A 27889-nucleotide genomic window follows, 5' to 3' on the forward strand; every position below is an offset into this window, starting at 1 on the left:
GCAAAAACGACGCCAACCTTAGTTGAGATTCAGTGTTTTCTGAGATGCGATACTTGATTTTTCTTGATATCTATATCCAAAGAAATAAAAGAGTAAAGTTCACTTACAAGAGAGTTTGGTGGTGTTATTGCTCTTATCAAACGATGTTCTGGTAATGTTAACCAATTTGTAACTTATATACTTTACGATTAATGAACGTTTTGTCCTTGTAAGTTTTTTTGTATCTACTTTCTTTACGGAATAATGTTACTAATTTCAATTTTTCGCCAACCAATCATTGGGTTGAGTTTCGTTTTCAAGTCGAGGAAGAGGCTGTTGTCTAAAAGTTCTAAAAGAAAACTTACTCTAGATGGGAAATGATGGCACTTTTCCATCTCAGATTCCTTCATCGCTACACCATTTGCGAAACATGAGCATACAGTAATATTTTTCTAGCTAAGTTCATCCGGTCAAGTTCTTCAATGACGATCAAGCTTTTCGTCACCCTTCCTGACTCTTAGAGAACACCGAAATTCATTTTATCGATTATATGACAGATAAAGCAGTTCAATATGTACACCGTGTTGCCTGATATATTTTCTTCCAGGTTGGTTTAACAAAACTATACCTGCATAAACTATAACATATATATACATATATACCTGCAGTGTGTATTGCGCTAATGTTTCGTTTCATCTGTCTTTCAGTTATGGTTAGTTATTCCTATAGGAATACCTTTCAACGCCATAATAACTCTAATTCCACAATAAGAATAAGAATCCTACAGTGACTAAAATATGGAATTTATTTTCAGATTTTTAAATGTCAATACTCAAGCTCAAAATTGTCTGAAAACTCTGAAATTATGGACAATTTTCCATTTTTAAATCTGCCACCTCTCATGTGTTAGGATTATTCACATCATCGAACTTTCCTTTAACTTTCGCTCTCAGACACAAAACGTTTGTTAGAATCTAAATTCAGAATTTTGAGACGTGTTCTCGAAGCCTCACAAGAGCGCAATGATATGAATACAAAGGCGTAATTGGCCGCTGGGTTTCCAGCTAAGCACAGACACACAACATTGATGTAACACACTTATTCAACCAAAACATTTAGGACATTTTTCGCAAAGAACGCTATAGTCAGTTTTCTAGTTCGGGGCGAGTCGAAATGGCTTCATTGCAGAACATTGCTTCGATAATAGCAACAAGCGCGAAAATAATGTTGTGCGTTGTTGTGTTACGTATTGACTAAGATGTTTCGGGCCTAAGGAAAAACAACTAAGTTTCTATAATCACTATCAGTTTATTATCACCCAAAGTAGTGCATTAGTTTGCACAATCCACATACACATATGACCATCGTTACAAGTTCAAAGTTCTTATTTATAAATGGGGGGTAAGACCGCATGGATCACTGCAGATCTCTCTCGTGATTTCCTCCGCAAAATCGGCGTTCAAACGGCTGAATCCGTCTTCTACTACAAAGAAGTGGTCCTCGGACCCGGCAATATTGAGAAGATCGTTCCTGATATCAAAGTTGTCAGGAGCCTGGTCGGGCCGGATTCCAATGGCGTAAGTCTGCAAAGTGATGCAACAATTCAATTGAAACGTATCGACGTCATCTAATGCAATGGCGATTATTCGTTTTAACGATTCAACCAAAGAACAACTAAACCCCGGAGTGATTCAACCCAATGACTATTCAAACCATGGATATTGGTTGGGTCGTTCTGGGTTTAATTGTCCGTGGGTTGAACCGACGTTTTATGTACACACGTATAAACAACGACTTGTAACTGGAATATTCCTAATTAATAATGTATTCTCATGTTTGCATGATGTCCATGGGCATGTGCCGACAACATGCAGTGGGAGAGTTAACTATATAAATGCTTTACCATAACTCCACGTTCACGAAGAAGTCTGGAGGGGACAGCGACATCGTCCTGTGACCTTCCGTCTGTAAGAACGACCACTAAGTCGTGCGCGAACTCTCTATGTCCATGACCATTTTCCAGAATGAACTCGCGCGTAAAGTTTATCGCGTTACCGGTCCTCGTCCCTGTCCAGAAACTTCTGTTGCTTCAATCGCATTTTCGCTACCTTGTGATGTCTGACTTATGTACTTTGAACGCTCATAATGCTACAAGCGGTTTGTTGCATGATAACTGCTTACGTCATAAAACACTGTCATGCTTTTACACTTCTCAACGATCGTGACTTACCGGATCCGTCGTAAGGTAAGCTCGAGATGGCAGCAAAGAGCTCGTCTCGGTTGAAACCATTATCTAGCGGGATGATGTTATCCGTGTCCACTTCCGCGTTATAACGGACAACAGCGACTTCGACAGAATTATTTCCCAGAGTGTAAAGTCTGGTAGCGATAAATTTATGGTGAAATATTCTATCGACAGAATAATTCCGTTGCCGAAACAAAATCACAAATAATAAAATATTGTCATCGCCAAAAGGAATTAAACAACAGCATAGTGAGGTAACAATAGAAGAGATGGACGAATTCATTTTACTGACGTGGTTAGGCTCAACAAAAAATAACATCCCTAAGAGGAAGTAAGGCTCTTAGCAAGCCTTGACGTGAACTTACTAAAGTAAAAATACCGGTATATAAGTCTTAACATATCACTCATCACCTTATAGCTGCAACTTATGATCCCTAAGGTGAGACTTAACGTGACCTTATATAGTACCGGCAATAATATTGTATAGTAGAATAGGTCTTAAACGTAACTAACTAACTCGTAACATGACTTTCAACCAAAGACAAGCAAGAAGCAAAACTCACGATAAAAGGCTTCTGGTAAAAGAAAGCAAAGTTTGCCATCCCGCCTCACCGACAGAAGAAGAAGAGTCAAGAATGATGACCAGGTCTACAACCACCAGTGACGGACACGGATCTAGTGACGTCATTGCCAAACAAATGTCAATCGTATACTTGCTTGTATGATATAGGTTGCATATAGACCAAAAATTATATGTTCTAGAGTCTAGACTACCGTGATATAGCATAGAATGGTTATCTACATATGCTTGTGCTAAGCGAGCTTTGTTGTTCGAGAGTGATAGGAAACAGACTACACCGCTATATATTAACATGCAGCCAGCTGATGAAACGCACATGGACCAGTATATAGGAAAAACTTAGTTATTTACAACATAAATTGTTAACGTTCGTTTCTTACTTACAACATAAGAAAGCTGTCAACATATAAAGGAACTCATATTTCTATGTCATCCTGCAGTTTTAACATTCGCAAAAAATGGAACATATCTGACTTTAAAATGTATCGTAATCCGTATACAAACCGAGTGAGATAGTTCTAATTTGATTTCTGTGTAAGTGCGCACAATGGATTTATTTGTTGTTCTCTTAAATATGTTCCAATTGGTGTCAGTGCCTGATACAGTATTTTCTTGAAACGCAGAACGAACTAACACCATATTATTTTGCTCCTAAGTTCTACTTTTAATTCTACCCAAGGGCAAAAAAGTTATTTATTTGATGTCTTTTTACTTGCACAACACGGCGCCGGTTTGCTCCAGCTTCCGTCTTCCAAACACACGCTACTAGAGGAGTCTGGAGGATAAATCTGGGCAGGAGCCTGGCACTGGAAGTCGCACTTTGATCTAAAACGGTTTCCATCGCTGCAGGTTGTGATACCGCCACGTACGACTTCTTGATTGCCGCAAGAGATCGCTGCTGAGCATAAAATGACGTCAATCTGACGCTAATTTTCTAAGTTATATAAGAAAGATATTTAAAGGCAGCAATCAGTAAGAAAAAATAAAGAAAAATCACGCAAACATTCACGTCCGCATGTGGGAGCTGGTGAGCTCCATAATAAGATTCCATAATTTCTGTACGTTTTCTCGTCTTTTGTAGCAATAAAAATAAAAGGAGGCAAAAATCAGTTCCTCTTTTTAAAGAAAAAAGAACTCAAAGAGTTAACGTAGCCAGTTATGGTCAGGTAACCACTCACAAAGCCATAATTAGAAGTATTATAATGACCACGATTAAACAAAAAGCAAAAAAAAAACTTTACCAGCTTTCCCAAAACATCTTTCGTGTCCAATGTTACATTCGTCCTCAAAACAGCAGCATCTGCAGACTGAGTTTGGAAACTTGTCGTTGCACTGTATGGGCCACCAAGCAGGGCGATCATTCTTTAAAAGAAAATTAACAAAATGTTGGCTTTAAAAATTGTTATGACACCTAAAAAATTTATGCAAGTTTGAATAATTTGTGATGGATTAAGTTTTACACACCAGAGTTTTCCTTTATTTTAGCATGAATATGATTATTCACTCAGAAAGTAAGTTGTTACAAAAAGTTTGCCGGACGTTTGCAGATTGCGTGCATTCAAACACCATTTTACCTGTATGTAGTTGTTGTTACACGCCAGTGGCTGCTTGCAGTGTTTAAATATCAAACGACCGGGACCGTAATTGACCTTTCTCTCTTCAATAGCGCATGAAAGCTGCAGTCATAATATTTCGCTAAGATGCTCGCAGCATGCATTTTGGCACGCAAGAGCACATGTATTTATAGGCCTACTTTGATCTGCTATACGCTGTGTAGATGTACGGTGGTAAGGGATGAGCCGCGAGGAAGATTATTCTGGTTCGTGCGAACCCGAATATCATGAAGGTCGACACGAACGAATCCCGAATCTATTCGTATTAGAACCAAACAATAAAATTTCCTCCAAAAGCTGTCAATTTTTTCTTCTAAAATGACGTAATCGATAAACAAATCGCTTTGTTTTGAAAAATAGTGCTTAAAAAACGATTGAAAAAGCAAAATCGTTAGGAACACGACCTTCATTGTAAGTACTATTGACTCTAGTTTAGCTTTGTCAGGAAACTAGATCCTCATTTTTAACAAAAGTTAGCAAATTTATAAGTAATTTTGTATTCGGGTTCGTCATTGTTGGTATTCGTGTTCGCCCAAATCTTCCATAAAGGCGATATTCGGCGAATCTATTCGGGTTCGGGTTCAGGTTCGTATAGGCCCATCCCTATACGGTACCATGGAATACTAATTGACTGCGATTATTACTTCATTTTCAAGGCATTCTCTCATTACTCCTTGGCTGTCGCAATCTTCGTGCGATCGCGCATTTTCACAAGTCATGCAGCGAAGACCTGGCAAAGTTAAAAAACGGTAAATGCATGAAAGTATACAGCAAACGGTTCCACGACATATGGCCGCGGGAAAGTGGCCGCGAACAAACTCACCGGGGTCAACTGAACGTGACGTAAATTGACCGCAGACAAACTGACTGTGACATAAACTGGCCGGCGATCAAATTAACCGTCGATAAATTGGCCGGCGATCAAATTAACCGACGACAAATTGGCCGTCAAAAGGTCAAAATTCTAATTCACTATCTAGTCACTTCTGTTTATTTCAATAAACGTTTCAATGTGTATTGAAATAAAAAACAATTTTGTTAAAAACAAAGGAAATAGTTACAAACAAATATTTACTTTACATATCATATACTACCGAGTTTAAAATTTTGACCTTTTGACGGCCAATTTGTCGTCGGTTAATTTGATCGCCGGCCAATTTATCGACGGTTAATTTGATCGCCGGCCAGTTTATGTCACAGTCAGTTTGTCTGCGGTCAATTTACGTCACGTTCAGTTGACCCCGGTGAGTTTGTTCGCGGCCACTTTCCCGCGGCCATATGTCGTGCTCCCACAGCAAACTATGCCGTCTAAAACCTTATGGGTAACGAAGTTAGAAATAAAGTTTGTTTTGATAATTGTAAGAGAAGCATTACCTTGGGCAGTAGCAATTAATGACAACATCAATAAAACGGTATTCATGCTTTATACTAAAGGCAGACAAAAATTATTCTGAAACACCAACCTAGAAAAGGATATTGCGATAATAATAACTATACCATCGTTTAACTAACCTAAACAATTAAGCCAACGACTAATAAGAATGAAGGTTAACACAGTAAAAACCAACTAACTATAGACATTACAAGTTGCCCAACCTGACCAACAAATTGAGTTAATTCTTGAGCAAACGTTGCTTTCTGCTCAGTTTTATAAGAAACTTCAAAAAAAGTTCACACCATTCTAAAAAAAATTTTGTCATTGTGTCATAAAATTATTTAACGCCGACCCACAATGACCTTCAGAGTACAAGTTTATAATGAAGATTATGGCCTTGTGTTTTAAGGTGGCCTTTTGGCCATGACCGAACTTTGATAAAGGTTGATTGATTTAAGGTTGCACGTGCTTTTATACTGCAAGTTTGAGTTTAGACGTTCACACCTTTAACGACCCATAATCAAGGTTGTAGGTTTCAATGACTTAATTGTTTTGTTGCTGTTATACGATATAAATTTTTAGTTTTGACAAATTTTACAAGCACATTTTTACAACTTTATTTACAATGACGTATAGATTTAGATTCTATAGATACCATACAAAACAATTTTCTTAAATTACCTCTAAATCTACGCTTTTTCAAAAGTGTCATCTTATTAGTGAAAGGAGGAAAAGTGTGCTCCGTTACTACAAATTTGTGCAGCTCGGTTATAAAGTGTTTCATTCTCAGCTAAAATCTGACGTCTCACACAATGCCATTTTTCTCTGTAGGCCATAACGTTACCCTTATCATCAAACGTATATCACAATGAAGATCACTTTTGCCGAATATTTTAGGCCGGTAATGGTCAAAATTCTGAAAACTTTGAAAGACTTAACAGTCATCCAAGTCTGCCGAATTTGATTCCATAATAAATAAAACATCAGAAGCAAGACCGGGTCATTTAAGCTACTACTCTTTACTTCGCGAAAACATAGTTGGCCTATTAAATTAAACCAATTCAACATTAATCCATTATCAATTAAATCAAGTTATTCCCGCTACAATCAACCCATAAGCAAATAAAAAAAAGTTTGGCGGTCCTCCAATTCGAGCCGGCGGCCAGGTCAGCGTCGAATCGCCTGGTTACCGAGCCAGCAACGACATAATAGAAAGTACTCAAGTACCTATGCTGAGTAATTGGTACTTGCCACATGGCATTGTACTCGAAAGTTTTTTTAAAATAACCTAAAAGTACCTGTGCCACTTATTTAATACAAGAAATTGGTATCGTGTAACTACTCGTATTAAAAAATATGTTTCAGATCTAGTTGTTTACAATAACACAGACGTTGTTACAATTTTTGTTAACTTCCTTGTGCAAACTACCCTATCGGTTTTGTCACTTTTTCCCGTTCATTGGCGCGTGTTAGTAACAACTGGATTGACTTTTTATCCCCACCGCAGTTTTGACGAAAAATAAATTACTGGTTGAATGATTGATACAAAGGCTTAAGAAAGTATGCTGAACAAGGTGCTATGATACCTTGCATGAACAGGAAAATATATATTCTTTGCGTTCTCACGTTACGCAACTGTTGCATTCAGCTTGTTAAGGGTGAGTCAGCTATAATGAAGGACGATAGACCCGTCATGAGTTCATTTTCGTCATATGCTAATGCAGGTTAAACCCCTTTTTAACCAGAATATTCTATCGTTGTATAAGTAAAGCGTTTTTTTGCTTCTAACTTCGAAGCTTGTGTTGTGCGAGGTTTGTGGAAACCCTATTTTTGTGTGTTATGGCGTGCTTTATCAGTTTTATAGGCTATAAGGCTGGTGCCCGTGATGGAAAGTTTGGCACTTGTACGTCCGAGGTTCATCAATTGGTATGATATATAATAAAAAACATTACACTACATTAAGAATATTAGGTTGCTTGAGCACCAAATTATGATATACAAACAAAGAATTAAAACTTCTGTGCATCGCCACCACGACGAAAAACGTCTGAATGTGTCTTTGGAAGCACAATCCAGGCTATCTCTTGAAAAATTGCCATTTTTTTCCGGTCGGGTGTAGGCTTGACATGATGTGCGCACTTTAGGTTTGTATATTGGTAGACCTTGTTGACTGGGACAGTCTGACAGAAATTCCGTGCACTCAATTCTGCAATTTTTAACTCATAAAGAGATTGAATCAGTCAATTTTTTTTATTTGTGCACTTTATGTGCGTCTGGCCATTTTTCTGCACCCGCACTTGTTATTTTTAGTTGTTTTATAGTTTGGTGCAAGCAAAATTTTGCTGAAAACGGCTATATTCTGCAGGCCGGTAAGCTAGCCTATGTCATCTGGATTTTTCCTATCTGACTGTAGAGAGGGTCAATTCTTCAGATCATAAAGTAGTAAACTTTTGTTAGTCAAAGGCCGCATTTCAGTTACTGGGAATTTTCCTTAGGCCTAGTTCATTTCTAAGCAAAGTTTGTGAAAACTTGTATTAAAATTTTTTCGAAATGACCATCTCACTGGCGTTTGTTTACCAAATTTACTGAATGGCAATATATTGACTGACAGATACTCACTTATGGATTTATCCTCTTGTTTTTGACTTCTATATAGTTGCTTACTAATAACATTTTTACTTGGGGATTTTACGTTGTTACGAAATAACCTAGGTACATGTGATTGTTATGCATAAGATATATAATTATAAGAACAACTGGTAGAACCCTGAGTTAGGTATATGGGGTTCCATGACAGTTGCAATATTAATTATGGGTTTTGCTACAGAACAGATTTGGAAAGGACTGTGCGAAACTGACCTTTGATCTTTAACCTTTGATGGTTTTCAGGACCTACTTACAGTGAAATAGTTGCTTGCTTTTTCTTTTGTTCCTTTTGTTTAAGGTAACTTGGTTCAAAATTGTTTTTTGATCACAATACAGTAGAACTTGCCGCATATATATTGCTTCGTTCTGGCTAAGATCCTATTGTTCATGTATTATCAAGTTTGGCTGATTGTGATTGGAATAATTTATCTTAAAGTTAATCAAACCTCTAAAAATTGTGACATTGCAAACTTTTAATCTGCTACAACTACACTAAACTTGTTTGCCAAGTTGTATATGATTATTGCTGATTTAACATAACTCCATCGTGCGTCACAACGTGTGTTTATAGACACACTATTTTGTCACTTTACACTGCTTTTATCAGTCCAAACAAAAATCACTTTCGTTTAAGACAATATTGCATTTGAGAGTTTAAATGAACACTACATTGTTGTACAAGAAATTAAAAGTGCTTTTTTGCATTACTCAAATCCCAAATATTGAGCTTTTGCAGAAAAAGGGTTTTTAAGTATGTGTAGGCCAGTGTATATCAATCTGTTGTTTGCCAAAGCCACCTTAACTTGGTGACTTTGGCAAATTCTACTGTAATTTATTAGGCTACCTTCTTAGCTTGGTATGCTGTTGAAATAATTATCCTCGGAAAGAGGAAAGATTTTGATTGCATTTGTTTACCAAGAATGCCTTTATGCATTGTTCAATAGATTTATGTCAAAACTGCTTTGCATAATTTTGAGTGGGACAATGAGAATTTGCTGCATGCAAATAATTTTATCCTTGTTCCAATAATTCCAACTAAACATGATAAATAACAGCTGATGGGAGTTCCAAGTTAGTTACAACCTGATGTTGTAATTTTAATGCATTTCAGCGCCTTAGTGCTTATGTTTTATGCTAAATAAGAAAATTTGTCATTACGCTGGTTTGTGATGGAAGATGAACAAGTCAGTTATTTCAAGTTACGTGAGAAGGAATTAGGATTCCGACCGCAAAATGAAGTTGTTTATAACAGCATCCTCCCCTATTCTGATCACATAGATGAAGAATCAAAATATGCCCTCACGGCCATCAAAAGAAACCTTACAAAAGCTGTCTTGCTAAGGGATTTAAGGCCAGGAGTTGCATACTGGACAAGCCAACTAATTAGATATATTAGACTGTACGGGTTAAAATTTTCAAAGTCTGATCATGTCCATTTTATCAAGTTATTTTATGAACTAGTTACGTCACCTGGATTGGAAGGTGTTTTGGTTGAGCAGATATGTGGGGCCATGGGGAAACTTCTCAAAAAACGCCATCTACTCAGCAGAAAAGATTTACTGCTGGATTGGGTCCCACTTTACAAGCTATCAGAACAATTGATTTACTCCAAAATGGAACCGATGGGCCTCGAATGGATTCCTCCAACTGTCGGCAGCAAAATAAATGGATTGATTCGAAACTGTCGCTCGTATTTTCCACCCGCGTCCACTCAGGCTATGCTGGATGAGTGGAGACCACTGCTTTGTCCGTTTGATGTAATAATGAGTAAAGCTTGCAAGTATTTGGATCTTTTTGTACCCACACTTGTCTTCAGCAGAGAGGAAAGTGAATCATCATGGCGTTTGTGGATTAACGAAATCCTTGCTTTGTGGAAATCTGCCCAAAACGGTCCCACTTGGGAAAAGAACTTAGTCCATCTTTTGGCTCGCTTTGCACACAACAACATTGGCTACTTTGATTGGGAACCGTTTGTGAGCCAACTATGCACTCGGTTATTGAGGTCAATGCAACTCCCAGTTGGAAAGCTACAGCACACATCATCATTAACCCACCAATTACCGATAGAGACTGCTAGCCTGTGGTTGATTTCGATGATGGGTAGACAATGCAGCAAGATTGTATTGCAGCATCTTAGACACTTCTTTGATGCAACAGGGACCTACTTTCATCCTTCCAACACTGGTAAGTGGTGTGGCAGCTTGCTGAACTTCTTGCAAAACATTGCGGCCAAATTTGCTGCGAGGGTACATCGGGAACGTTACAAGACTCAGAGATGGGAACCGAAGGTACCAGAGTCACATTTGTTACAAGACAGTGACATTGAAGAATTTGTTTTAATTTTAAAGCCCGTTGCACTTATGACCCTTTATAGTAAAATAGGTCCCACAATGGCTAGTAAAGTTTTACTGATTTTGTCGAATTTAAGACCCGATCTAATCCTGCCTGAACTCGTGGATAAAACTTATATTGCCTTGGGAACTCTGACGGAACCACACCAAGTGCGTTCTTGTCTTTCGGCGTTATCTTGTAGCATTTCACCAGGAATAAGGGAGTTTCCAGAGGTTCGTAAACACATCATCCCACTGCTCTTCCAGTGTCTTCCTGCACTTGATCCTAATGATCTGACAAAGTCGTTGCTTGCGTTCCAATTTATCAGCACCGCCCTTTCCATGATCCCGGTGGTAAATTGCAGCCGCGCGGTGCAACTCCGAACTGATCTTAACGAAGAAGAGCTTGAACTGTGCAACATGACTGATCAGTTTGAAGACTTTGCCAGTCAGTACATGGAGCGTTTATTTGTTCTACTCGAAGGTCTTAGCCAGGGTATTGAATCTCATAGCGTCGAATCTTCAGATGATCGTGATGTAAGAATCACTCAGTCTGAAGGAATATCCGGAATGATTCTTGTGACCTCGACAGCAATTTTGCTTCAACAGTCATCGACTGATATCTACAGATTATGTTTGGACAAAGTTTTTCGTTTTGCCACGACTAATCTTCTGGCTGGCTTCGTTGCCATGTCAACCACTGCAACGTTGTGTGCCGCAACAGTGAAGATCAATCCAGCAGAGGGTTATGCAAAGTTTGTGCCCTACTTATGTAATGAGATATTAGAATATTTTGCTGAAACTCCAGAAGCCAAAACAGAAGAAAAATTGGACAAAAAGCTTCTATGGGACTTGAAAATCTTGTCTGAAATCTGCCACAATGGAACCGAACATCTTCTTCAGTATAAGGACCTTCTGTACGATGTTGCCAGCCATGGCATTGAGATGACTGCAAAGGATGGTTACCAGACAGCGATTAAAATCATTAAATACTGCATCAGAGGCTGGACCATTTTCTTCTGCAGTGACAGAAGAAGCCTCTCTTACAGCATAGACCAAGACCCAGCTGAATACCTTGCCATAAGGGACTGGGGGAAGATTTCAAACCCCCGAGATTTAGACATGAAATGGCACATTCCATCGGAGAAAGAACTGAATGCAGCTTTTGAGTGCTTTGATCGTTTCTTTATTCCTGCATTGCAAGAGTTATCTGATTTCAACGCTGACAAGTGTGACTTAACCAAAGAAGAATTGCGTAAAATTCTGTACTTAGTGAAAGAAGTTCTTATGGTTGCCTCTGTCTTGCTCCCAGAAGATGATTCAGGTTCGGTTTGTCTTGAACGGGACTCAGTTGTTAGCCTAAGAAGTTGGCCCGTGCTCACAACAGAGCTGTTACCATTTTATAACTCATGTATTCTCAAAAGCGGCCATAGCAACATTCGGAAAAGAGTGTTCGAAATTACCCATGGCACACTGCAAAAACTTTTGTCCTGTCGCGAGGACGATGTTAAATCAGTCTGCTTCATCGTGGATATCTACAGTCAGTGTTCGCTGATGCATGAACAGCAGAAAGCAGAGTTTGATCAGCACTGGAAAGTTTTTACGACCTACAAAAATGCCATGAAAAATCCTCTAAGACAGAAAAAGCAACGGGAGAGATTATCTTTGATTGACAGGGCTGTATTACAGCATCAGATGAGGGTCCTGGCAATAGAACGGTCAAACTACACCAGTTTACATCATGGTGTTATGTTGGATCTGATTCAGCTATCGACATCACATTACATGAAAGTGAGAGGAAACGCCCAGGCTTTATTTTTTCACGGACTCACGTTAGTCCCATCTTCAGCTTACAGGCAATATCTTCCATTGATTCTAAAACATCTTGACAAGGCCAACACTGTTAGCCATCAGGAGTTAAAAGGTGCCCTGTATCTTCTTATCGGAAAGCCGAAAAGCAGGTCATTTCTTGGTTTTTATCACCGGTGGGATGCCATTGCAAAGGTCTGGCCTGCACTTATTGCCGTACCACACTCTGAAAAGCCGTCCATTGCTAAACTGTACGACAAATTAGCTTTAAAAATTCAAGCCTATTTCAACAGCATTGCTATAGAATCTGTTGTATCCAGCGAGTCTGTGCAAGCTGCGGTAGATTTCATTCAATCAAATGATGTTCCTGAAGCAGCAGACATAGATATCAAAAATGTCATTGAAGAAGGTGAAAAGCACTCGAGGTGTGTCGGCGCAAAGAATAAAGGCTTGTACGAATCCCTGGTAAACTCTCTTATTGACTTATATGAAACGGGAAACCTCACATGGAAGTACGTTGAGCTAGTGTTGGGAATGCTTTCACTGCTTCTACGACACGACATTCAAATACCACGACTTACCAAACTCTTCCTATCCCTACTGACTGACGATGTTATCTCTGTGAGAACTTTGGCACTTGCATGCGTCGGATCAATTATGAAGCAGCAGAAAAGAAAACACGCCGTGGAGATGTTGTCCCTCGAAGACATCACGGGCCACAATGATACCACCAGAGCTCAACCTCATCCAGGTGATCGGGTTGACAACAGCTGGCATCAGTATAACAGCAAGGATCTGCCAACCAACCAAAAGAAGTTCGACAACACAAAGTTTGTTGATAAAACGCACTGGGGTTACTATGCGTGGCCTAAATTGATAAAGACCTATGCTCATTATGAGAAGCAACCGAAACTTGACCGGGAAAGGGATGAACTGAACGAAGGGGAAGTTGCCGTTTATGATTTTTTCACCAATTCCAGCTCTGTGGAAAAATTGATCAACTTTTTGTGCTTGGAAAATGTGAAAGGAAAGGACAAGTTCGATGACAAGAGAATGGATATGTTCAGAGGTTTATTTCGAAATTATGGCGATACATTCGTTCCGTTATTTAAGCCAAACATTTTAAGGTTGGTTGAAGAAAAGCAAGAGAGTCACCAGCGATGTGCCGCCGAAATTATTACAGGGATTGCAATGGGTTCGAAGCATTGGCCTTTTGAAAAAGTTAACAACATGTGGGATTGGATGATACCAACTCTGAAGAAAGCCGTTGCCAATATTAGCACCGAGACGACAAAAGATTGGGACAAAACATTCACTCAAATTGTCCAGAATCGCGATCCACGCCGGATTTATTGGGTTTTGGATTTTCTTGCCAACGAGCCTGCAACTTTGAGCAACACTGTCCTAGTCGAATCGAGCAAGTTGTTCATCTTCCAGGGCGGTATCCATCAGCAGGAGTGGAGAGTGCCAGAAATTTTGCAAAAGATGTTGAACCACGTCGAACCACTTTTAGGTCACCAGTACAAGAGTATTCGCAATCGTATCGGGAGTGTTCTTGCGAGTATTTTTCTCTACGACGTAGAAATTCTTGGCAAGTCTCAGAAATGTCAACGCACGCCGTCAGCAGCTGAATTTGTTAAGCGCGTGCTGCCAAGGTTGGAAATTCTTTTATCGGAAGACACTCCCCCGTTAAGTAATGCTTCTTCAGAGACATCTGTTGGTTCAATTTCTGAGGCTGCAGATCAAGAAGAACTCGTAGAGGATTATAGCATGCCATTGGGGATACCAGTAGCAGGCGGTGCTAATATATCAGGAGTGGAAACTTTACCTCCTGAAATCATCCATCAAATTCAGGAAGGATTAAAGAAGTTGCTCCCACCTGGCTCACCGATGCCTGATCTGATGAGAGCAAGAGAGTTACAAGATCACCTTCCTGTTAACTTGGTACAGGGTTCGATGATTCAGAAGGCAAGGAAATCCGGTCTTCTCCGTCCAACAGTGGATGAATCAGCACAGGTTAGCCCTAGTTTGATGATGTAATAATGTATCAATTTAACATATATAGAGCAAGTGGAAGCTTTCAATTAATTGTGATTTGTTAAATTTAAGGGAATTTAGAAAACCTAATAATTTCTAACCATTTCATAGACGGGAAGTGATACGGAGCGCAACGAAACAATCCGAATCTACAAGACAGTAATGAAGTGGATAGTGAGCGCGCAACGCAGCACGATGCAACCATTTCGTTCGTGTTTCTTGCAGCTGCTTCCTTTGATATGCAAGTTGTATCCAGTGGATAAGCAAGGCTCAGATGAAGAGCTGCACCGGGACACGCGCCTCTGCCTATCCTGTCTGGCGCAAAGCATCGTGCAAGATGACGACATCTCAAAAGTTGTTGACACTATTCGTGATATAGTTGACATCAACTCCTGGCACGCTCGCCATACCATCCTCTCATATATACAAGTCTTTGTTTACAGCAACCTGTTCTCAGTCGGGCAAAATAAATCGATAATGTTGGAGTTGCGAGAAATCATCATAAGTCTCCTTCAAGATGATCAGTATGAGGTGTCTCGCATGGCTAGCATCACACTCAGCGGATTGATCCAGTGTGGAGCAATAGATTTGGACGATGAACTTCTCCAGCTCGGATACGACATGTGCAGCACCAAATTGAAGAGAAAGAAAAAAACAGGCGCAAATGATGTAGAGGACGTAAATTTTCAGAAGAGATTGCTGAAACGACACGCCGGAGTTTTAATTTTGAGCGCCTGCGTTCTCTCTTCACCCTATTCAGTACCTGACTGGATGCCCAGGGTAGTGATGAGATTGTCGGATCATCTCCACGACATCCAGCCAATACAGGGAACAATCAAGAGAACTTTGTCCGACTTTCGTCGAACTCACCATGATAACTGGCATGAAGATAAATTGAAATTCTCCAGCGATGAATTGGCCGTTCTCACGGACTTGTTGGTTTCGCCAAGCTATTACGCATGAATTTAGGATCGCGTTATTCATGAAGGACTGTGTTTTTATTTAATGTTTTTTTGTATCATCATCCTGAGCGCAATTGTCTCTGCAGTTGATGTTTGAACTTTGCTATTTTAACTTTGGAATCTGCACAACAACAAATCTAAATTTTCTGAATTAAGCAATTTTTCATAGAACCAAATCTCTTCGCTCAGTTATACAACAGCTATGTATTTGTTAGATGGAAAAGCAGTTTTGTGTATTTGATTACTGTCATATCTTCCTATTGTCTTAAATCTTAGTATTATTGGTGACGCTTCTTTCAAAACAATAAATTTTCTTTAAATGCATTACTTAGTTTTAATGGCAATTTAAATGACTGTTCGGCCAACAACACATTTGCACCTGAAGTTGTGGGAATTCTTTTTTTGTCAATATTTTAGTGGATTTATACCAGTCTATCACACCTTGCTGTAAACATAAGTCTGGTCTTGGTGATCAGTTTTTGTCATATTTATTGTTAGGCATATTATTCAATACATATATAGTCATACAATACATCGCGGGTCTCTAGTTAAATTGATCGATTGTGTTTTTCTAATTTTTTTCGCGTACGTTCACCGTCAAATTCCGATGGATATCATAATGGAAGGAATTGTTTAATTGACTTTTATCATTATTGGCAGTTAAAACTGATGAGCTTTTCATGTGCCGTTTTGTCGGATTTATTTTGCTGATGATTTTTATGGATTCTAGGAGGAATAAACACCCGCTACTCTGTTTAATTTTATGATTTTTAACGCTACGTGCATGACGCATAATATAAATGATATTTCACGCAGCCTATCACCAGTGTGCTAACTTTATTCAGCAATCGAATAGAAATCAAAAATGCAAGGAAAGGACTTTAGCAGAGTCAGTGCGACAATAAATTAAAACAAAGCGTGCCAGAATAGCACAAAAATCTAAGATAAATTTGTCTTTACTTACGACCTCTCGGCCCTCGTTCAGTTTTTGGAAATTGTAGTGGGAGTGACAACACAGCACTTTCTTTCCTGATCCCTCCGCTTGTGTGGACTTTAATGGAGCCACCTAGTGCTCGAACATGGAGTGACAACTTTTTACTTGAAATCGCAAAAGCTTCCTTAAACAATTCTGCGTCAGTAGCAAACGAATCAATGTTCCACGCTACGACCAGGGCCACAGCAAGCACTTTGTCTTTCATTCTTTGTGGCATTTTCCTCTCTCTCCCATGACCACCCAAAAAGAATTCACTGAGCAACCAGTTTTTCACAGGTTCTGCCATATCGCTGAACAAGTCACGACTACGTCTGAATTCGCTGCTTTTTAGTTTAAAAGTTTTAATAAGATATGCCATTAATTGCAAGCAGCATGCGTACTCTGTGTGAACATCCGGACTTTGCACAATGGCAAGAGGAGGATTTCTGGCATGTTCAGTGATCAATCGCCATGACAACGCTCCACCTTTACTTTGCCACTGTTTGATAGTTTGTAGAGTTGGTCGGATAAATTGTTCAGCTTCAGGAATAAGGGCCTTGCTCACCTCCTCGGGAACAATTTTTCCAAGAGGGTAAATGTCCTCAATGACATTGGCATCTTTGTTGCAAGGAATTATGGTCTGGGCGTCAGACGGGTCTTCTTCAGGCGACATGAAACCAGATGTCTCCATCAATGCTTCAACTGAAGTCTGGACAGCCTCTGTGCTATCCGCAACTTTGTTCCTCAGTCTTGTAACCATCGCTCGTTTTCGTTTGTGACTTCCGAAAACCTCCGTCAAATCATCCTGTTTTTCAGAAAATGAGCGCTCATCTTGCTCACTTTGCTTCTTAGTTTTTTCTTTTTCTTCATCGTCCCTCTCAACATCTGCAACCATAATTGGTCTCAACTTGAAATGATCAGCTTCAAACAGTTGGGCAATGCCGGTCCGTTTGTCCACTTCAGCGATTACATATTTATGAGCATAAGGATATTCTTCGCAAGTTTCATAATTGTTTCCAACATATTTCAAATGAAGTCCATCTGCCAGTAAAATTTTTCTCTTTTTAAGCTTCAGGTTGTTCGTCTGTTTGTGTTGAAACAACTCACAGCTTAATGTGGTCCCATTTTGAAGACAACCGTTGGAAAACTCTGCTATGAGTCGTTTACGTGAGTTTGGGTTGTGTTTAAGTACAAGAGACATTGCCAGACAGGTATCAGATTTTACAGTTTATGTAAAAATACGTGCTGACGTGTCTCTTATCCACTTAGGCTATAGCGTTGGTAAACAAGAAAGTTTAAATACATTTTAAGATTCAAAATATAACATTTCTATTTAACAACGTCGGTTAAAGAAACAAAACCGGGAAACTTGCCTAAAACGAAATTCGTCCAATTACACACCATTTTACAATAACTATTAGGATATGAATAAGTAGAGCTACTGAGCTACCCTAATAACCTATGTACTGTAGTCCTAACCTATCTCTTTCTCTTGCAATCAATAGTCGAAATAAGTCCATGCTGAAAAGACTTAAACAGTGTTGCCAATTTAACATTTCAGAAAGAGTTATTTTTCTTGCAAAATTGATTTTTGGTCTAAACCAGTGATTCTCAACCGTGGCTCTCAACTGTACATTTTGCGGTTCTTACTAACTTCGTGAAAAATTAATCAGTTGTACCAGAATTGCAACAAAGGAAGTAAAAGAAATCAAGAATTAGCGAATTGTCTCAGCAAAGATCCCGTGTATGAAGTATCAATGTTACCAGGTTACTACTGTTCTTCTGTGTAAAATCATTTTGAGGTTTGTGACGTCATAATATATTTAGTCCTGATCGTTAGCTGTAGCAATAAATGGCGATGACTATGGCAGCTCCTTACAAACCTTAGGTTTGAAATTTGGCTCTGGCACTAAAAAGGTTAAGAATCACTGGTCTAAACTCTAAAGTGTGCATTTTAAGAACTTGGTCACCCGAAGATAAAAAGGACGAAGTACTTTGAATAAACTAAAATCGCTGGGAAATAAAAAATATTTCTAAATCTATTGCCACAACTAAAACTCCAAATGTTATAATTCCGGTAGCGCGGATGCAATTTTACATTCTCAGCATGTTGCTTACATAGCATTAATATTGTTTTAGATAAATTTTGTCAAAATATTTTAGAGTAAGAGTTGGACTGCGAGCTAGATAAAAAAAACCTTGCTCATAAGTAACGTAAAAAAGAGTGTAATTGGCAAAACTAATTTTTTGTCAACCCGGATGGTGGATGATTGACAGATACACCATAGCTAGGGATTGGAACGCAAGGCACATTTTTCTCTGCATCCTTGGTATCATGCAGATACCTAGCACCTCGTTCAACACACTTTCGTAAACCTCGGTATAGTCTGCAAACGGCAGTTGATAAAATTGCTAAAAAATTTGTTCCATAATTTTCAGTGCTTACCGTTTTTTTCATTACGTCACGCGTTGTGCATCGTCGTATATAAGATTAGAATTTTAAGTATGGGTTAATTTTTCTTGCTAAAAATGGGCTGTAGCCTATGTATCCGCTTCAATACCGTTATTAAAACATGGAATTTTCTTACCCAAATTCTATTCCACATGAAGGTACATCCGAACATCAAAGTGGCAAAAAAGTTGTGTGGTGCTATAGTCTGGTCGAAGTTTAAGATGTCTAGTTGCAGTTAAACACATCCACTTTGGCCAAAAAAATCGTGTTTTGTCTATTTTTCACAAATCATACTTCATAACAGTTTCTTTACCCACACCAAGTTTTGCCTGTGCCAAGAAACATGTTCTATGGCAATAACAACTTTATTTTCCTGAAAACATTGCAATCAACGAATCTTAAATTTTACATAAGTTAAAGGGTATAACAGGAAAAGGACATAATAAACATAGGACTAAAAGTATAACATAAAATCCCACAACGCACCACTCCATACAGGAAACAGATTTTTCCCTTACAAGCAAATATCTTTCAAATCATTTAATTTTTATAGAACTTTAGCATTGAAACACATCACATTTAAGAACGGTCATTTATGCATGGAAATTTACCTTGACGACCTTATTACTATTTTTCTTGTAAATTCTTATCATGGATTTGAAAGCTGGTCTGAAAACACTTATGGTGTTAAAGCAAAATATAGGAGAAAGTTGACTGCAACAAAAATAATACTGGCAAAAAAATTAAACTATAATTATACACAGTTTTCAAGTTTATCTTTTAATCTTATTGTCGATGAGTTCTTGTCGAAGCCATTCGCGGAATTCTGTTACATTGGAAGGAAAAATTAATAAAGTCAAATTGTACAAAATTTTTCTTGCAAACATGCACACGTATACCCCACAGTCATATGCATTCTGCTGTTGAGGAAGGTTCTGGAACACAGAGAAGAAGAAACAAATGTACTTGAATGTATCGAACTAACAGAAAGAATTCACATTTTACAAACCGGTGAAGTTGAAATTGTCCATGAAAATTTTGCCTTAGTGATTTCATTGTATTCTTTTTCAACTGCGGTGAGTATCATCTGTTCAAAATATTCAAGCCAAATAAAAATTACGAGTTTATGAGTTAGGTGAAAGTTATTGAATTAAACCTAATGCTGGTAACTCACATGTAAAATCAAGTTTGAACATAATACCGAGAAAAAAACTATAACATGTAACAAGTTTAATTGTATGGTTGATTTCATCAAGAAATTATGAACTACCGTTATGAACGGTGGTAAAAAGATAGAAGTTTTAAAGTTAACTGAAGATTTAACAAACACATAATCTTTCACAAGCTTGCTTAGACACATGTGCAAAAATATTTCTGAACCTAAGCTATGATGTGCTAAAGCCGACACCAACAAAATATCACACTCACTGCAACGCATTCTTCTTCATCAGTGGTCATAGGCATTGAGTTATAAACCTCAATTGTATGACGATTTGGTCGAGCACAGAGAAGACTCCAATGTGAAGCGATACATATCGGTATGAGAACAAACGACTGCTTTTCCCAGTTTTGTGGCAAGGTTACTTTGTAATTTTTACGTAGTTCCTCGTAAAAAAAGCTGCTCACATAACAGGTGCTTGGCTTCTCCTTTACAAGCAGCTTCAAATACTCATTGATTATGACATCATTAAGCCATTCACCTGGACTTAGAGTCTGTAAATCAATGTATCGAATTCCAGGTCTCACTTCCTTTAAATCATGTTGAGAAGATCGTAACTTAGCTTTGGCGGTCTGAAGACATTGGGAAATTTCTTTAAGTCTGCAAAACGATGTTAGAAAACATGCACCGGTATGTTAAGAAATGACCTGTTAAACCTCAAATTGTATCAAAAAAGTGGAAAAATTCCTGAGCTGTTGTCAAATGAGCAATGCAATACCTTGGAGTAAAATCCTGATGATATAAGTTGTTCATTCGCCGAGCAACTTGCAGTGCAGTGAGGTTTTCCAAAGGGTAATTCTCGTCCATCATAAAGTTGTTGACAATATCTGTGATGAAATCAAAACTAAATATTTAAAGGAGTATTCATCAACTCCGACCAGTTCCATTGAAGTACAATCGAAATCTGCTATAAAACTCTTGGCTACAATTTGTACTACATGTATTTCTAATATCACAAGAAAATACTGGACGTTAATATAATTTATATGTATCAAGTACTTATCACTACTACGTAAGACAACGTAAAATACAACAAGTTCTTACTTTTAACAACTCGCTTAATATCCCAAAAAGTAAAGGTTACATTTTGGTCGACTTTGGACACAACTATTAAGTCGTCATCGTCATTATTCGTAGTTTTCTGGCTTTTAGGGCTCAGTTCTTGACGTAAAAAACGAAAAGCTTTCATAAAAGAAGACTCAGATTTATGCGATGATATTGTTTCTCCCTGAATGGAATCATGTGCTGATCCAGCACTGGTGTTTGGTCTATCACGGTCGCCTTCTACGGAATAGGCTAAAGTTTTGGGCTGATTGCCTAATTGGTTAGTGGATGTACCATTTTCTGTTGATTTAATGCAATTAGATGTATCTGTCGGTTGATTGTTATATTCAGGTGTGCAACTCATTTTACAAGAATCATTTGAACTGGGCTCTAAACAGACTAAGTTTGATGTTCCACCATTTGTACTAGTAGCGCTTTGCACACCACTTTTGATGGGTGAGATGTTGCCAAATCGTTTGTGTCGATTTTTCCTAGATTTCACTTTCAACCCGCCTTCTATTCCATCAGCAAAATGAGAGAGATCGGGTTGGGTGCTAGATTGTGCATGCAGTGATCTCCTTCCGTGGATATTGGACTGGGGAAGTTGTTTGCCTTTCAAATTAGGAGAGTATTTTTTGCATAACTTATTACCAGAGTTCATTATTAACTCATTGCTAAGTTCAAATGAGCCTATCATGATATCTTAGCTGCAGAAGCAGAACACATGGAAAAAGTTAACAAGGATCTCACTTAAGAGATTGAAATGATTAACAGTATATAGTTAACATATAAATATAGTTAATTTAGTTATACTGTATATACAGTTGATACATACATTAACCAAACTAAACATTACAGCTTGCATTACTATAATAACTTTAACCCCAATGGTGCTACACCTAAACAAATCTGAACAATCTTCATGGTCACTCTATGCATATAATTTCACTATCTGATTATTTGCAGCCATCGTATCTATAACTGCAGTTTCAGCATAAGTAATTATAAAAAAACCTTCGGTTTCAGTGATTTTTAGTGCAGTATTTTCAAGTATAACTATCGATGCTACAGTTCCAAAACTCCAATACTGTGCTAAACTGAAAATTATAAATTGGTATTCAAAAACTAGCATTTCTTTGTTTATTTATTATAAATTGGCGAAAGGACAAAACATTTTAGCGTGCACGTTGATGAATTGATTGCGTGCAGGTGCCATACTTTCCACTAGACACCAGGAACCGAGTTCTTGTCCATGAAGGGTGGGTTTCTTTTCCCACCCACTGATATACAGCACTGAAGCAATTTTTATTCATTAGTTGCTTCAACACACCACCTGCTCGTTTGCTTAACTTTCGTTTTTCAACTTATGTTTTATAGATTTAACTAATTATAGGTTTAGTGGTCGTGCTAGTTGTTACCAGCAAATATTAACGTTATTTGTCTTGCGCACGTTTTAAGCCTTTTCGACTTTGTCACTTTTTCTTGTTCATTGGCGCGTGTTAGTAACAACTGGCTTGATTTTTCGTCCCCACCGCGCTTTTGACGAGAAATAAAATGATTGTGATTGATTGAAATATTTATGACAATCGGAACTTGCACAAAGGCTATAGACTAGCTCGGTAACCGGGGCTCAAGCGATGAAGAATCATCGCCGGGTTTAAGTCGTGCAAAAACCATCCTCCGAAGTTGAACATTATAATACAATAGGCCTACCATAAAAAGCAGTAATATAATACCGTAGCGTATAGCCCACCAGCTTTAAGCTTAGGCCTACCTGAATTTTCTTCTAGGACAACAATAACTTACGGAATGAGGAAACTGAGAAACGCGCATAGACATAAACATTGTTCATATTATATTTCCGATGTCTATGGGTACGCGAATCGAATTTAAGGAAAGTGAGGTACTACAGAATATATTTTCATAATTTCTAGCGATTGAAGTCGCAAATATACTTGGTATTATTTAGCTTCGCCTGCTAACTATTAAAATAGTTTTATCGCAATGCATTTGAAACCATGTATAATATTCAGAAAAATATTTTTCAGAGCAGTGATTTATTTATTGTAGTTTTTACGGAATGAGGAAACTGAAGAACGTGACATTAATTTACGAAAGGTGAGAAATTACAGAATATTTTTCTTAAATATTTGTAGTTATTAAAAAAGCAAATATACTTGGTATTCGCGTGTCAAGTGTCAACTTTATGAAAAGTTTTTTTGTCGCAATGTATTTGAAACAATCTGCAGTAGAGGTCAGAAAAGATCTTTGTCAGTAAAATGATTTCTATAGCAGTTTATAAACCTACATGAATATAGCAACTTTTAAAGAAATTCCAAGACGACTTCTATGTTTTGCTGTGCGTTTTATGAAACACTTTGTGCACGTACGCTGTAATTATGTTTTTCCGAAATATCTCGAATGTCCTACAACTTTATGACAAACAATATATCGATTGTTATTCATGCCAAAGCCTCCATTGACCCTCCAAATATATGAAACGTCTTTTGTCGAAAATAGAATGAACAAATAATTGCGAGTTTTAAAAATTAAAATTACGTTGTCGTTTATAAGCCATAAATAAACAAAGTGCATTAAAGCCATCATTTCGCACATAATATTTATTACCACTACATATATGTGGCGAACACATCGCATTGCTGCAGTTGGTGAAAGTTAATAACTTGTTATTTTCTGCCGGTGGTCAGTAAGCCTTGGTCACACGAGGTGTCGCCCGAGCGAAGTCGCAGGTTTGATTATACGCTGAAGTGCTCACAAGCGATTACTATTCAAGTCAAATGGTAACTTACAAAACAGAAATTGTTGGCACCCCAAGTCACCAAACGTTCGTAAACTGGCACACTGCATTCGAAAGGTTACGGCGTACTATTCTACATCGTAATAGAATATACGGCGTGTAGTGATGTCAATTAACACTTAGTGAACCGGTGTGAAAGGTCTTTTACGGTCAACTTTGGCCTGTATAGAGTAACGAATTTGATTTCATAATGTTATAGCATACAGCTATACAATGTAACAGCATGTGCAGTATAAATCTTTGCATTGTGTTTTGCTACTTTTACGGTTATTAAAACAGCTGGTAATATTAAATAATATGTATTACATTCCGATACCGTATAGGTTAGGCAAAGGACTGTCATGGCCAAACAGAACCAAACAAAAAAATTTCTTCCCAAACCCAGATTACTAGCTTCATAAACCAACGAACTTATCGAAATGGGTAATCTTACACGGCTGGCTTCTCCACTGAAGCTTGGTGAATGTGATGTAGTAAGAGATGCTTTCTGTACTGTTTGCGTATTGTATAAAACCGTTAGCTGACCGTTAGCTTTAAACACTGATAAATGATTTAGATCACGGCAAGCCAGAGTGGTGTCCAGTATTTACCTGAACTTTTTTAAGAAAGTAATTATTTCTTCTAAATCAAAGGAAATATGAGAAAAATCATAACTGTACGTAACTGAAACCGTCAAAGGTGAGATGTGATTCATAGTCATAACAGAAAGTTGAAGAGATAGTGTTTAGTTGAACATGACTGTAGTTAGTCTAAATCAAGTTCTATCTCAAACCCAAGCGAGAAATAGGTCACTTTACTCGATCTGGTTCATACAAATAGGCTACAGTTAAAATTGGATACATTTTAACTGCATTAAACTTCTAATTAATCTCAAAGATAATAACTGCTTCACTGACGTATCGAAACGTTTAGGAAACTCTGATACGCAGTAAAGCCTGTAGCCTATAACATGCGTTGGTTGACAAAGCTTGCAATATAAAGGGATGTAGTCAGATAAATTTTAATGAAAGCTTCTTTCACAATGACTTCCAACGTCCTAGTTTGTACATAGTTGCTAGAAGGAGGCGAATTAACGAGACAATCATCATACCACTCCATGTCATCTGCAAAGCCCTTAAAATGTAACCGGGACTAAAATCACGAAAACCACAAGAGGAAGGAAAAGCGCAATTGCCTCGACCTATTAAAATCATCAGCTATTTTTGAGCGTATGATATGATCATATGTTTATTTTTATTGCAGAAGAAAATTCACAAAATGTTTAAATTCATTTTTCAAGGCCCTGTTTCGAGGCCTAAATACCAAGCCAAGAAGCGCCTGAGTTTGCATTTTGTTACTACTTTTATTTTTCTCACGTTCTTTTTCACATGGGTGCTTTTGTTTATGCTGATAACAACAGAGAGTACAAGAGAAGAAAATAAGAACAACAAATCAAAGGGGATGAAACCGACGTAAGTTAACTCAGTGTTAGCCGACTTGTTTCGCAAAATATAGGTGACTAAGGATAACAGGAAGATTTCTTTGTTCACAGCCTGAAAACAATGGCAGAGTCCACTACCCAAGAAAATAAGTGGAAGCAAATGACCATTGACAACGACAACAACACAAAGTTTGTTAAGGAGCCTGAGCTTTGGCATCAGATGGATAGCGGAGAAAAATCTTGCAACTTCAACGACGGTGAAGAAAAATTAAGCTTTTAGCTGTGTTAACCTTAGGTTAACTTCAGCCATTTAAATAACAGCGAACTTGCATTAAACGTACAAAGCAGCCTATTCCAAACGAAGAGGGCGTGAATTTTTAAAAACTTAATCTTTTTGCAGACTCAATTTGGACGATGGTAACTTTTGTTAAGTCTACAGCAACTAATTTCGATCATCGCAACTTACTGCGCAGCACCTGGGCATCGTTGAGAAAGATCGAGAATCGTTCATTGTTCACTGTCTTTGTCATCGGCAAAACCGACAGCGACGTCCAGGCTCTAATAGACGAGGAACACGAGACTTACCACGATATTCTGCAGACTACAGAGCCTAAGAACTACAAGTAAGTTGAGCGCATGTCCTGCTGCATTAATTTACGATGAGGTTTACTTGATGGTTGCGTTTTACAGAAACATCGGTTTAAAAACATTAGCCGGAATGAAATGGGCGGCAGAAAACCTTCCAATCAGCTACTACTACTCCACATCAGATGACGACATGTGGATTGATATGCTTAAAGTGAAAGAACTGATTGATCAATACAGGGGGGTTGTAGTGGAGAAAGACTGGCCGGAATTTCCCATCATTTGCACTTATAAATGGTGGAGAGGTTCTGCAGAACCACTCAGAAATCAATGGGATAAAAATAGTGTGTCCAAAGAACAATATCCTTGGCCTTATTGGCCTGCGTTCTGCTTCGGTGGCATGTACACCACCAGCGTTAACGTTATCAAACAACTTTGGGAGCTATCCACAAAATCTCTGCCGTTTTATAATGTTGATGACGTATGGATCACGGGGCTATTACGTCAGAAGCTACAAATGCCAAACGAGATGGTGATTCGACCAGACCAGCATGCCGCCAAACACTATAGAGAGTTTAAAAAGACTAACGCCAAAAAAGTTTTAAAGAAATTTACTCAACAATGGCGCAGTTTTTTGAAAACAATTGAAAACAAAAACGTATGTTGGTGGTAGAAAGACTTATTTGCACAGCACCTTGCAAAAATCTTCAAGTCCTATTTTAGACAACTTAAATTCTTTTAACTATGCGTCTTTATGCTGTAATAGATGTTTAGCTTTCATTTTATTCATCGCGACATCATTGTGCTGTGCATAAATTATTAAGATGTTTGTGCATTATGACTAAATTCATTTTTAATATTATACCTCATCAATTGCATCGAAGTGTTTTAAACTAATGTTTGCAACGTATTTGGTACAATTACAAGTGTTGTTTTAGTTTTAGTTTATGCCTTTTTTAGGATAAAGGTGGCAGGCTACTAAGTTCGCGTTCAGTCTAAGCTACGAGCGTCTGCTGGAGCAGGGAGTAGTTGTCAATTTATTACGCAAGATTACTCAAGTCAGTAATACCACTGCTTATAAGATGTCTATTGAGTTGCAAACACAATGACTAGCGTAGAAAGCTCATTTGCTTCTCTCTTTGTCTCTTATTCTGGTCGCTGGTAGAAGTGCGAGCTTATAAAACGTGAAGCGATGGGAGTGAAAATGATCGACAAGAAAAACGGAGCACTTCAAAACATGTGCAGCGAAGTAAACAATGTGTTGGCAATGGGACTCGAGAGTAACATGTAATTGAAGCTGACGTGTAGATAAATACAACCAGTAAAAAGTTAATGTGGCAAAATAATATTTCGCACCATTGTTTGTTTGTTTTTCGTGTGTTTTCCCACGCTTTTATTTTTGTTAGTTAATTATCAGTTAGCTTTTATTCTGTTTGTTATCACCATGATTTTTCTTGTCCACTGCTTTATTTTATGTTGTTTTCTTTGGCGCCTCAAGTGTTTCGATGTGGTCGAACGCGGAATCATTACGTGTCCTTTTTCGGTTGGTGTCCCGCATTGGCTTCAGGAGGGAGTGGTTGCCTTCCTAAAAAACGTGGACTTCGATTCTTCGAAGCAGTCTAGATACGAGCGTTCAGGACAAGGACTTGTCGTTTTTGTTGGTCTCTCGGATCTGCTCTGGTTGTTTTTATTATATTTTATCAACTTAATTTGAATGTGTGTCCTTGACGCTAAGCCTCGAAGGGAGAAGAATTTTTTTTATCTCTTCTGAAAATACAATCGAGCTTCATTGAAAAACGTTC

At 38.1% G+C, this 27889-nt stretch overlaps 5 protein-coding genes across 7 annotated transcripts; 2 read left to right on the forward strand and 3 right to left on the reverse strand.

The window, feature by feature from the left end:
- Positions 1-1207: 1207 nt before the first annotated feature.
- Positions 1208-5949, reverse strand: LOC143463020 (collagen alpha-1(XII) chain-like). Of its 3 annotated transcripts, XM_076961376.1 has the most exons (10): positions 5792-5949; positions 5062-5147; positions 4379-4480; positions 4046-4166; positions 3814-3876; positions 3517-3699; positions 2788-2899; positions 2210-2358; positions 1883-2046; positions 1208-1562 (listed from the first exon to the last, which is right to left on the reverse strand). In XM_076961376.1, the coding sequence occupies exons 1-10, from the start codon at positions 5835-5837 to the stop codon at positions 1368-1370; spliced, it is 1221 nt and encodes a 406-aa protein (XP_076817491.1). In that variant the 5' UTR covers positions 5838-5949; the 3' UTR covers positions 1208-1367. The 3 variants fall into 3 exon arrangements, with proteins under 3 accessions (XP_076817491.1, XP_076817492.1, XP_076817493.1); XM_076961377.1 differs by lacking the exon at positions 3814-3876 and having other exon boundaries at positions 1211-1562; positions 3517-3702; XM_076961378.1 differs by lacking the exon at positions 3814-3876 and having other exon boundaries at positions 1213-1562.
- Positions 5950-9343: 3394 nt separating this feature from the next.
- Positions 9344-16330, forward strand: LOC143461703 (proteasome activator complex subunit 4A-like). The gene is made up of 2 exons (XM_076959535.1): positions 9344-14593; positions 14726-16330. Exons 1-2 carry the CDS (start codon positions 9608-9610, stop codon positions 15575-15577), a joined length of 5838 nt encoding a protein of 1945 aa, XP_076815650.1. The 5' UTR covers positions 9344-9607; the 3' UTR covers positions 15578-16330.
- A 66-nt stretch (positions 16331-16396) lies between these two features.
- Positions 16397-17942, reverse strand: LOC143461704 (DNA-directed RNA polymerase I subunit RPA49-like). The gene has a single exon (XM_076959536.1). It carries the CDS (start codon positions 17748-17750, stop codon positions 16533-16535), a length of 1218 nt encoding a protein of 405 aa, XP_076815651.1. The 5' UTR covers positions 17751-17942; the 3' UTR covers positions 16397-16532.
- A 1382-nt stretch (positions 17943-19324) lies between these two features.
- LOC143463283 (sentrin-specific protease 3-like) lies at positions 19325-21990 on the reverse strand. Its single transcript, XM_076961724.1, has 5 exons — positions 21265-21990; positions 20939-21047; positions 20430-20820; positions 20011-20088; positions 19325-19936 (listed from the first exon to the last, which is right to left on the reverse strand). The coding sequence occupies exons 1-5, from the start codon at positions 21959-21961 to the stop codon at positions 19775-19777; spliced, it is 1437 nt and encodes a 478-aa protein (XP_076817839.1). The 5' UTR covers positions 21962-21990; the 3' UTR covers positions 19325-19774.
- Positions 21991-25655: 3665 nt separating this feature from the next.
- Positions 25656-27024, forward strand: LOC143462537 (beta-1,3-galactosyltransferase 5-like). Its single transcript, XM_076960745.1, has 3 exons — positions 25656-25759; positions 25903-26125; positions 26193-27024. Exons 1-3 carry the CDS (start codon positions 25663-25665, stop codon positions 26758-26760), a joined length of 888 nt encoding a protein of 295 aa, XP_076816860.1. The 5' UTR covers positions 25656-25662; the 3' UTR covers positions 26761-27024.
- Positions 27025-27889: the final 865 nt, after the last annotated feature.

Source organism: Clavelina lepadiformis, chromosome 6 (assembly GCF_947623445.1).
Source record: "Clavelina lepadiformis chromosome 6, kaClaLepa1.1, whole genome shotgun sequence".
In the NCBI taxonomy this organism is placed as follows: domain Eukaryota; kingdom Metazoa; phylum Chordata; class Ascidiacea; order Aplousobranchia; family Clavelinidae; genus Clavelina; species Clavelina lepadiformis.